The sequence below is a fragment of the Ranitomeya imitator genome, chromosome 4 (assembly GCF_032444005.1).
Source record: "Ranitomeya imitator isolate aRanImi1 chromosome 4, aRanImi1.pri, whole genome shotgun sequence".
NCBI lineage: Eukaryota > Metazoa > Chordata > Amphibia > Anura > Dendrobatidae > Ranitomeya > Ranitomeya imitator.
The window spans coordinates 247,863,450-247,876,255 of NC_091285.1; the positions used below are offsets into that span (position 1 = coordinate 247,863,450).

General features: G+C 39.2%; 1 protein-coding gene across 1 annotated transcript in view; it reads right to left on the reverse strand.

Moving 5' to 3' along the window:
• Window positions 1–5,141: 5,141 nt before the first annotated feature.
• SLC38A1 (solute carrier family 38 member 1) overlaps window positions 5,142–12,806 on the reverse strand; it is a 114,826-nt gene continuing 107,161 nt past the window's right edge. The window contains exon 16 of the mRNA XM_069764484.1: window positions 5,142–7,024. Coding sequence (XP_069620585.1) covers window positions 6,944–7,024 — 81 coding nt within the window. The 3' untranslated portion in view covers window positions 5,142–6,943. The remainder of the gene's footprint in view (window positions 7,025–12,806) is intronic.

A 12,806-nucleotide genomic window follows, 5' to 3' on the forward strand; every position in this document is an offset into this window, starting at 1 on the left:
TCTGTGCTGGATTTGTCAGAGGCTCCGGTTGAACCCTATTGACTTATGAGGTTTGTTGAGTTCTCCTAAGGTTTCTGGTGCAGATTTGAACAAAGCCTTTTTATAACATTCCTGGAAAGGGTCTATAGTAACAAAATTCTCCTATTTTTTTTTTTTTTATTAAAATGATAAAGTGCATGTTCAGATGTGTGTTTATCATTTTATATTTGTAAGGCTCATGCTTTTCTCCTCTCTATTTCCTCATTAGGGTTGAGTTGTGGTCTGTGACCTTTCATACAGTGCCTATGGGGAATCTGTGGCAGTCTGAAATGCATACCTTGCTTTAAAGGGAACCTGTCACCAGGTTTTTCCCATATGAGGTAAGGCCAGTACCTGTAAGCTCTCTTGTACAGCATTCTAATATGCCGTATATATGCCCCTAATGGGGCCAGCCAGACAAGAAAGACATTTTATAATACTCACCTACGGGGCGTTCTGGTCTAATGGGCATGACTGGTCTTAGTCTGGTGCCTCATCTCTTCTTGCTATGTTGTCCTCCTTCTTGCTTCATGTGGACGACGCATCCTACGTCATCCATACAGTGTCCCCGACATTGTGCTCCTGCGCAGGCGTACTTTTGTGAGCTGACTGGGCAGAGTAAAGCACTGCAATGCGCATGACGTAGGATGCATCATCCAAACGGAGCAAGGAGGAGGGCAGCATCGCAAGAAGAGACCAGGCACCGGACCATGACCAGCGACGCTCATAGTGGAGTATAATAAAAGGTGTTTTCTTGTCTTGTAGGCCATATTGGGGGAACGTATAGCATATTAGAATTCTGTATATCAGGGCTGAAAGGTGTTGGCCTTATCTCATATGGGACAAACCTGGTGACACCTTCCCTTTAATATTGGTTTGGGTGGATGCTTTCTCCTTTTCCCTGCATCACTGTCAGCCTACAAAACCACCAGAAAAAAAGGGAAATTATAAAGTAACTGCCACTAATGTACTAAGGTGGATCCCTGGATATTCTTTTCATCATTATAACTCAGAAAATGGTGGTATATCCTCATTCAAGCTTGTATGTTTTTCATTACACATAGGAGAATACAAATAAACTTATATTTTAAAACTTCAAACCTTCACAGATATATAATAAATTTTGTATTCTGTATCAATAAAGTGTATTTCCCCAAGTCTATTGACAACTAGGGGCAAGTACCAGGGAGGACATTTTAATATATATACCATAGTGCAAAACTTGTTCACAGACAGGAATAATGATGACAGTACCATAAATATATTAGACGACACCAAGATATAAAAAATTACAGTGATATAAGGGCAAAATTGGAGTAATCCATTTATTTCACCCACTATGATTTTATACTATATTTTACTACAAGCTAGAACCAAGCTAATAATAATTGTTAATAGCATTTCAATTTTTTTTAAAGGGAACCTGTCACTTTATAGCAGGACATTTGTTTGGTATAATGCCCTATTAACCTGAAGTTTTTCACTGAGCTGCTCTCACTAAATGCAACTAAAAGTGGCATAATGCGGGCCACAATGAGTGAGCACAGCCCTTGACGTTTTAGAAATAGGTGAGATACATGTGGCAATCTGTTGTCCAATCTCCAGAATGTCACATTGTGAAGGGTGTTTAGCTGATGAAATTGCAACTTCTAGTTTATTGTTATTTGGGCATCAATTGCAAAGACACTGTCTTGGTGATAGTCTTCCTTTGAAAGAGTGTTCTCGTTTCAGTAACTGATGGCATATCACTAGGCTATGCCAACATTTAATGTGGGTCTGACCTCTAGCTTCTCCACGATTCCTGAGCATGAAGGCACTGCAGTGCTGATAATCCTGGAAGCAGTGAGGAATAATGGGGTGGTGGGACCTCCAAACATTTATCTATTCCTGATGTCAGACTTTCCTGGGAAAGCTCATTATTAGGGGTTGGGACCATTGCAGACCTAAGCCTTTTGGGTGAAATGCATTTCAATATTTTCACTGTTGAAATGCAGGTCCGCTTAAAGACAAAATGATACTTAGGAGAAATTTGTGGGCAAACACGGAGTTGAACAAAAAAGGTTCCAAGAACTTTGGTCCTGCAGTCATGTCAGTAGTCCAGAGCCCTGTGAACCTCCTCCTACCTACTGTCATTCCCTGGCACCTCTTCTGATACTAGACTCAACATGGCATTATTTCTGCAGCATGCATGAGTTCTTCCTAGATCTACTAGAAAGGAGAGGCACCTGGATGCAGTTAGTAGAGAGTTCATAGAGTTCTGGTCCGGTGACTATGGACATTTGGTGGCACCTCTAGACTAAGGTCCTCGTTATTTTGCTCCACTCTATTCGTAAAGCGAGCCAGAATATTAAATTATATGTCCTGTTACTGTAAAGTGATTGAATTTCCTAATATTTATTGATATGGGAATTTGAAGATATCTTGTGCCAGACTGCTTAATTATCATATCTACATATGCTCACTATACTACTAAGATTAGTACACACTTGAATCCCAAACCTGTGCTCATGTTTAGTTCTTCATTCATTTCATAATAAATATATTTAAATAACATACACGTAGAAAAGAACTTGTGCTAACTACTGTGCTTTGTGAATGTGCCCTGGTCAGAACAATGAAACTACGGATGAGGACTTGTCAACATTCAGATACTACACAATATAGCAGCACTGTACAAACAGCTGAATATCAGAATTGGAAAAATCTGCAGCATATACTCCATCCTTAACAGCACAAAAATATTGGTCAACATATCCACAGCATTTTTAAAGTCAAGAAATAAATGAAATACGTTAATGAAACTGAGCAATATTTACTTTGTGTGTCTAATAAAACATTGGGCAGAGACAATTTCTTTCTACATATGTGCTCCATAACCATGATAGCTGCATTCAGTATTATTGGAGTGCAATCTATGGACAAATTTATATTAATCCATTTAATGTTCATATCTTATCTGTATATTTTTACTAAAAATGGAAATAGATCCCATGTAAAGAGACTACGTATTTCCTATCAATGTTTTACCCAGCCACCTACAGTTATGTATATTTCTATATGTTTTGTTTTGTACCATTAGTTTTCTTTGCTTCATTCAGAACAATTATAATTTTTCAAGATTTTTTTTTTTACATTTCACATTTTTGTTAATTATATTTTATATTTTTCATTTATAAATAGAAAATTAAAAATGTATCTATATTTTAACCATTTAATTCAGGACACTTGCGGCACTTTCTACTAGTATCTAAGAATAGTTAAGAATTACAGGGTTTCCTCTTTTGTCTTCTTACTGCAGCTTTCCTCAGACAGTTCTGCTCTCCTGTTCACAATATGGAAGCTAATGGAGGAGCATGTGACCAGACCTGGCCATCTTCCTCCTCCAATTGAAGAATACACATGGGAAAGCTGCTTTTCTATTGGAATTGGCTGATGGACTGGTCTGATCACAGGCTCCTCCACCAGCAGCCATTTTATAGCCTGGAGAGCTGTGAAGTCTGAGAGCAAAAGAAACCAGAGGAAAAGAAACATGCAGAGAAGCAGGGATCACAAAAATATAACAAAATTTATTTTTAACATGTCACAAGCCACATATATAAGATTAAAAACACTTAAAAAGAAATTCACAAACAGAAATAATACACGTAAACCCAAGAAAAACCACACAGGATAATCTGCCCTCGCCTCCCTTTCCCACCGAGCAAAACCTTTCCTACTAATAATAAAGCGACAAATATCACCTAGTAATAGCTAACCCAAATGCATCCTAAGCCTCTATATATATGACAGAAACTAAATTTTAATCCAGGCAAAGTAGAGACAGAGCTATTACAGAGCTATCAATATAGGTGCTACATATGTAGGCCCCTAAACACAAAAGTGCAGTGTACCTATAATGGACAAGTTCATATCGCATACTCAAGGTTGAATCATACCGCTCAGGAGGCACCAAAGGGAGGGGAGGGCCACGGGAACTGGCCCTCCCCTCCCTTTGGTGCCTCCTGAGCGGTATGATTCAACCTTGAGTATGCGATATGAACTTGTCCATTATAGGTACACTGCACTTTTGTGTTTAGGGGCCTACATATGTAGCACCTATATTGATAGCTCTGTAATAGCTCTGTCTCTACTTTGCCTGGATTAAAATTTAGTTTCTGTCATATATATAGAGGCTTAGGATGCATTTGGGTTAGCTATTACTAGGTGATATTTGTCGCTTTATTATTAGTAGGAAAGGTTTTGCTCGGTGGGAAAGGGAGGCGAGGGCAGATTATCCTGTGTGGTTTTTCTTGGGTTTACGTGTATTATTTCTGTTTGTGAATTTCTTTTTAAGTGTTTTTAATCTTATATATGTGGCTTGTGACATGTTAAAAATAAATTTTGTTATATTTTTGTGATCCCTGCTTCTCTGCATGTTTCTTTTCCTCTGGTTTCTTATGTCTTGTGTTTGACATGCAGCAGGTTGAGCACTGCTATTATAAAATTGGATGGTGCCCTCCTTTTTGGTAGTTTACTAAAGTCTGAGAGCAAAGCTACAATAACAATAGCTGTGTGCTCTTATTATATGTGCGGCTGCTGAACCCCTAATGAACCCCCGTCATATCCATGGGGGGGAAACACGTCGGGCATTGCTTGGGGAGATTGCTGATTAGCGCCTTATTTATCATTTGAATCCATACAACCATGTCTCCTGGACATTAGGATGAAATAACACATCTAACAGATGTGTATTAATGCTGGTGGTGCTATATTTTCTGTATGCTGGAAGAGACAATTGTGTCTTTCCATTATGAGTACAGATGTTTAAAGGGCTCCTTTATGTTTGCTATGGGAGAAGACTCATATTACACTATGCACTTTAATATTGTGGTATTATGGATCAATTAATTCTCTTTATCTGGGAAACCCTGTATGGTCATGTTTGGACAATATTAGATTCGTTGCATCCTGTTTACCTGTATACAACAACTTTTTTCTTTGGGGCATACTTTGTCTTGTCTATGTATGCCCAGTATATCATTAGCTTATTGTGATAACAATCTTTCACTACATAACATCTGATAAATCTGAGACATTTTGTCTTTGTGATATATGGTTTTCGCTTTTTGTTTGTGTTTTGTTTTATGTCTATGGGTGCCAGGGTGTATTGGGACATTTTCTGCATCTTCTATCCCCATTGTAGGGAATTTTGAGGAACCCCAGGGTCAGTCGATGTTGAGTGGGGGCGCCTACCGCTTCAAATTAGGGTGCCTACCTCCACTGCCAGACAGTTTTTTCCTATAGGGATCTTTTAGGTTCAACCAGGATTCCTGTATCGCAGGGATCTCTAGGGATTTTGAGGCCGAGCCGTCGAGGAAAGGGGACGCCTACCGTAGAAAATTAGGGTGCCTACCAGTATGAACTAGATTTAAGATTACCAATGTCATTGCACCATATATAGTGTGACACTTTCTTAAATTCTGAAAGGGTTAGGAATTTAAAAATGTAGCTGAAAATCAGCCATGACTGCTATTGATGCCTTCATACTTTAATATGGCAATCAATGATAAAAGTAAGCCATTAGAACATGACAAAGAAAATAATGTTTGTTTTCTACATCCGAGACCCATCATGGTATAATGTGTGATTGTTAGTGAAGGTGGACATAGCTTTTGACAATGTGATGGAATCAGCTCTGATCTCTAGTTAACTGAGCTCACAATCGTTCATCTCGCCTGTAACAAAATGAAACATTATATTTCGCCCACTGAAATCAGTGGACTGTATAAAATAATAGAAGGGCAAGCCTGAAGAAGAGATGCCTTTTTGTAGTTGGCCTTTTGTAGCTACGCTTTTGTACCTTGTCTTTGCTGTGGGTAATAGATTGATAGGGAATACGTACATGGATTGTCTAAAGCAGACAACGCCTCACTAGTCATTATGAACAATGGAACATTTGGAAAAATATAAGCAGGTGTAAGCATAAGGTCACTAAAACGGTATTTAGAATATGTCAGTTGGTGATTCATGACTTCAGCTAATTAGGGAAATAAATATTACATGTATTCTTAATCCAACAATAGATAATGGCCCCTTTTTTAAAATATGGTTTATGGGATCAGTCTGGTTTAGTAGACCAGCAGCAACATCTTTTAAATGAATATTCTTAAATTTGAAAGTCTTACAAAGTCCATTGCACCATGTTTATATTTTGATACTGGAAAACTTAGCCATAGTTATGGGCAATTGTGCTTTAGATTTTTCTATTTTAAGCAACTAGGTCTAATGGAAGAGAAACGTTATGCATTTTTCAGTTGATTATGTAATTACGTATTTGGAATTTGAAGCCATCAGTGTATCCTGGTTAAAATGTTTTATTTCTTAATTGTGACTTACTGAGTAGAATTTTTGGACTCTGCCGTTACAGGACCTATAGCAAAGTAATCTTCAGTAATAGCAAAAGTGAGGATGAGCGAACATGAACCAAGCCTTCTAACATAATAGTTACCATGTATGTGCTAATTCCATTCGAAAAATAATTCCAGATGAATTTAAACTGTACATTTCTATGGACAATGGCAATCCATTAACCTTAAAGATGGTCCCAAATTGAGGCCAGTAATTGATATATATTCAGTAGGCAAAGTGGAGGTGAAGAAATGTTGGTTTCTTATGTAATTTATATGTTTTAACAACATTGGTGATAACATTAATGATACACTTGAGGCAATTTATGGAACTCATCTAAATGTAAGATGAAGAAGTAATATTCTAAAGAGTGTAATATTTCATTGAGAAACATAATTGTGACACTGAAAGACATGGAGTAGGGAAATCGAATGAGGTATAGTAAGAACTGTCCTCTTAAACGAGTGCCTTTAAAACAATGTGGTGGTAGTGGTAAGCGGACACCTTGCAGGCAAGATCGGCTTCCATCTTCTGGATTTCATGGATGAACCCAGTCGTATATCACAAGTGGAATGCTTACCAAGGAGAATAACAATCCAAGTACAAAGAAAGCACATGCCTTTAGGAAAGAAGCAATAAAATGCTGTATTAAATAAAGAAAATAGGTAAATCTTGGCAGACATATTCACTAAATCAGTTGTGATGTATGACGTGACCATATCTGTTATTCTGCTGATGTCTAGTGCTCATTATACATAACCAACAATGGATAATACATAAAGAAAAAAGCGCAAAATGCTTGTGTAGTGTTTATAAATTATGTTACCCATTTCAACAGGCAGAAAACATACGCTCTACCATGCCTCATTACACATACACATCTGAGCATGCAGCTTATAGTAAAAAAATAATTTCATGACAGTCCAAACATTGCACTGAACTTGCATCTACACAGAATAGAGTCACAATTAATCGTGAATTCCTTATAGTATCGAAATCCATATTGACAGAAGTGTTTTGGTGCGGCATGATGTAATACAAGACCTTTGTTCCAGTCAGACTGTCTTCCAGTCAACTTGTACTGCTTCTTGTGGGACCTTATAACGCTATATTGTGCTGTATAGTTTACGTAAAATAGACAGTACTAATCTGAAAATCCTTAACAGAGGCATTTAGATCTCGCCAATTCAACATAAAGACTTATAGGGGTTTTCCCATGAACAAAAGTTTACTTGAATCAATAGATCTTGGAATAATAATAATTTCCACAATTGAATGTGTTTAAATAAAATGTCCCTGTGCTGAGGTAATCTTATAACTGGAAGCGCTGCCGTTAGCGCGAAACGGCCGTCGTCTACCCCTGCACACCTCCTCTTCGTCTACACCCCCCCGAGCCGTGAAGATGTTTTGTATGTTTCAATAAAGGACTTAGACCACTCTAGGACTGGTGAGTGCTGCCGCATTTTTTCTTTGTTTTAGTGCTAATCTTATAACTGTGTCCCTGCTGTGTACAATGTAATAGCCATGTCTGACTGTGTAGGAACATGATCTGATCATATCATAGCTCTTTCTTTGAAGTAAAACATTGTTTAAAAACAGGCAGGGAAATGTTATACATCACAAAAAGAATCAGTTGTAATCCCATGATGTAATGTCTGTATACTCCTTTGCTCTCCCCACCTGCCCAGGAGCTGTGGTGTGATCAGACCATTTCCTTGCCCGGTCAAATACAACCATTACACGGTACATAAGGCAGCACACTGCAGCGCTAAAACATGTAAACTTGAAAACACGAAATTTGAACTGCATTACTGCACTAGAAATATGAAAAATGAGAGCTTTTAGCGCATAAAAATGGCCAATTTTATGTGTACCTGGTAGCCCCTTTACGGCATCTCTCTTATACCAGGTTCTAAACTTGCCTTACCTCGCTGAGAATGAACGTCTCCATCTGAATGGGTACATGTGAAACCTCTTCTTAGACTAAAAATTCTCGCTCTCTGTGGAGGGGTATTGGACCTGCTGTAATTAAAACACCTGAAGCTAGGAGGCGGAGTGCACGATCAGAAGGCTAGAGAATACATTTCAAAAACCTGACCGGCACATCCAAACATAGACTAAGTGTGAACAGGTGCTGAACCTAGAGTCGACAACTCGTATATAGTTAAATAAATAAGGCAGCACACTGCAGCGCTAAAACATGTAAACTTGAAAACATGAAATTTGAACTGCATTACTGCACTAGAAATATGAAAAATGAGAGCTTTTAGCGCATAAAAATGGCCAATTTCATGTGTACCTGGTAGCCCCTTTACGGCATCTCTCTTATACCAGGTCCTAAACTTGCCTTACCTCGCTGAGAATGAACGTCTCCATCTGAATGGGTACATGTGAAACCTCTTCTTAGACTAAAAATTCTCTCTCTCTGTGGAGGGGTATTGGACCTGCTGTAATTAAAACACCTGAAGCTAGGAGGCGGAGTGCACGATCAGAAGGCTAGTTTAGGACCTGGTATAAAAGAGATGCCGTAAAGGGGCTACCAGGTACACATAAAATTGGCCATTTTTATGCGCTAAAAGCTCTCATTTTTCATATTTCTAGTGCAGTAATGCAGTTCAAATTTCGTGTTTTCAAGTTTACATGTTTTAGCGCTGCAGTGTGCTGCCTTATTTACTTAACTATATACGAGTTGGCGACTCTAGGTTCAGCACCTGTTCACACTTAGTCTATGTTTGGATGTGCCGGTCAGGTTTTTGAAATGTACTCTCTAGCCTTCTGATCGTGCACTCCGCCTCCTAGCTTCAGGTGTTTTAATTACAGCAGGTCCAATACCCCTCCACAGAGAGAGAGAATTTTTAGTCTAAGAAGAGGTTTCACATGTACCCATTCAGATGGAGACGTTCATTCTCAGCGAGGTAAGGCAAGTTTTGGACCTGGTATAAGAGAGATGCCGTAAAGGGGCTACCCGGTACACATAAAATTGGCCATTTTTATGCGCTAAAAGCTCTCATTTTTCATGTTTCTAGTGCAGTAATGCAGTTCAAATTTTGTGTTTTCAAGTTTACATGTTTTAGCGCTGCAGTGTGCTGCCTTATTTACTTAACTATATACGAGTTGGCGACTCTAGGTTCAGCACCTGTTCACACTTAGTCTATGTTTGGATGTGCCGGTCTGGTTTTTGAAATGTATTCTCTAGCCTTCTGATCGTGCACTCTGCCTCCTAGCTTCAGGTGTTTTAATTACAGCAGGTCCAATACCCCTCCACAGAGAGCGAGAATTTTTAGTCTAAGAAGAGGTTTCACATGTACCCATTCAGATGGAGACGTTCATTCTCAGCGAGGTAAGGCAAGTTTAGGACCTGGTATAAGAGAGATGCCGTAAAGGGGCTACCAGGTACACATAAAATTGGCCATTTTTATGCGCTAAAAGCTCTCATTTTTCATATTTCTAGTGCAGTAATGCAGTTCAAATTTCATGTTTCAAGTTTACATGTTTTAGCGCTGCAGTGTGCTGCCTTATTTACTTAACTATATACGAGTTGGCGACTCTAGGTTCAGCACCTGTTCACACTTAGTCTATGTTTGGATGTGCCGGTCAGGTTTTTGAAATGTATTCTCTAGCCTTCTGATCGTGCACTCCGCCTCCTAGCTTCAGGTGTTTTAATTACAGCAGGTCCAATACCCCTCCACAGAGACAGAGAATTTTTAGTTTAAGAAGAGGCTTCACATGTACCCAATTCAGATGGAGACGTTCATTCTCAGCGAGGTAAGGCAAGTTTAGGACCTAGTATAAGAGAGATGCCGTAAAGGGGCTACCCGGTACACATAAAATTGGCCATTTTTATGCGCTAAAAGCTCTTATTTTTCATATTTCTAGTGCAGTAATGCAGTTCAAATTTCATGTTTTCAAGTTTACATGTTTTAGCGCTGCAGTATGCTGCCTTATTTACTTAACTATATACGAGTTGGCGACTCTAGGTTCAGCACCTGTTCACACTTAGTCTATGTTTGGATGTGCCGGTCAGGTTTTTGAAATGTATTCTCTAGCCTTCTGATCGTGCACTCCGCCTCCTAGCTTCAGGTGTTTTAATTACAGCAGGTCCAATACCCCTCCACAGAGACAGAGAATTTTTAGTTTAAGAAGAGGCTTCACATGTACCCAATTCAGATGGAGACGTTCATTCTCAGCGAGGTAAGGCAAGTTTAGGACCTAGTATAAGAGAGATGCCGTAAAGGGGCTACCCGGTACACATAAAATTGGCCATTTTTATGCGCTAAAAGCTCTTATTTTTCATATTTCTAGTGCAGTAATGCAGTTCAAATTTCATGTTTTCAAGTTTACATGTTTTAGCGCTGCAGTATGCTGCCTTATTTACTTAACTATATACGAGTTGGCGACTCTAGGTTCAGCACCTGTTCACACTTAGTCTATGTTTGGATGTGCCGGTCAGGTTTTTGAAATGTATTCTCTAGCCTTCTGATCGTGCACTCCACCTCCTAGCTTCAGGTGTTTTAATTACAGCAGGTCCAATACCCCTCCACAGAGAGAGAGAATTTTTAGTCTAAGAAGAGGTTTCACATGTACCCATTCAGATGGAGATGTTCATTCTCAGCGAGGTAAGGCAAGTTTAGGACCTGGTATAAGAGAGATGCCGTAAAGGGGCTACCAGGTACACATGAAATTGGCCATTTTTATGCGCTAAAAGCTCTCATTTTTCATATTTCTAGTGCAGTAATGCAGTTCAAATTTCATGTTTTCAAGTTTACATGTTTTAGCGCTGCAGTGTGCTGCCTTATTTATTTAACTATATACGAGTTGTCGACTCTAGGTTCAGCACCTGTTCACACTTAGTCTATGTTTGGATGTGCCGGTCAGGTTTTTGAAATGTATTCTCTAGCCTTCTGATCGTGCACTCCGCCTCCTAGCTTCAGGTGTTTTAATTACAGCAGGTCCAATACCCCTCCACAGAGAGCGAGAATTTTTAGTCTAAGAAGAGGTTTCACATGTACCCATTCAGATGGAGACGTTCATTCTCAGCGAGGTAAGGCAAGTTTAGAACCTGGTATAAGAGAGATGCCGTAAAGGGGCTACCAGGTACACATAAAATTGGCCATTTTTATGCGCTAAAAGCTCTCATTTTTCATATTTCTAGTGCAGTAATGCAGTTCAAATTTCGTGTTTTCAAGTTTACATGTTTTAGCGCTGCAGTGTGCTGCCTTATTTACTTAACTATATACGAGTTGGCGACTCTAGGTTCAGCACCTGTTCACACTTAGTCTATGTTTGGATGTGCCGGTCAGGTTTTTGAAATGCATTACACGGTACATAGCAGGCTTCGGCACTCACTTTGCAGTAAATTTGTCTTTTATTCAACAACTAAATAGGGTGCATTTCAGCCCATCTAGTAATGGGCTGAAATGCATCCTATTCACCTGCTGAATAAATGACAAGTTTTCTTCAACACCAGTGCGAGGACAGTTGAAAAACCAATGAGTAGAGATGGGCAAAGGCATAGATGTTTGAATTCGGCCAAACATTTAAAAAAAGTTCAGTTTGGGTACCAGAACGGTACCCAAACTCAAACCCGAAGCCATGACCGCACGGGAAACACTGGCTCTGATCAGTGATAAGATTGTTACTGCAAGTCAGAGATCTGTGTTTCCTATGTTGTCAGATGACAGCATGTGAGCCAGCAGCTCTGACTGGCGGTAAAAGGTTACAGCTGGTCACAGGCATCGGCTGATGAGAGTACTACTCTCATCATTCTATAATTTCTCTCACTGATAGCAGCGAGAGCAGGAGAGGCTGATGAGAGTATTCAACAGCTGGTGCCTGTGCAATAAATAAATATAAAATAGCACGGTTCCCCTCTATTTTTGATAAACAGCGCAAGTAAAGCTGACAGCTGTGGTCTGCAACCCCCAACTGTCAGCTTTATATTGGCTGGTTATTAAAAATAGAGTTGTCCCCACGCCGTATTTTTTAATTATTTAACCTTATCGACCAGGGTGTATTTCAGTTTTTGAATTTCCATTTTTTGCTCCACTTCTTCCACTTGTGCTTTTGAAAGACACCATTGGTTTTAACATATCATGTACTGGAAAACGGGAAAATATTCTAAGTGTGGTGAAACTGCCAAAAAGTGCAATTCCACAATTTGTTATTTTTTTATTTTTACCATGTTCACCAAGTGCTAAAACTGACATGCCACTATGATTCTTCAGGTCATTAAGATTAAAAACACCAAACATGTCTAGGTTCTTTGTGAAAAGGAAAACACCAGCCAGCGCTCCCTATTAATAATACTATCCTTAGCAGCTGGAATCAAACAGCCAAGTGCCAAAGCTGTCACAAAAATAGACAATAAATGGAAAATTGATACCGCGCTTGAGGATAGACCG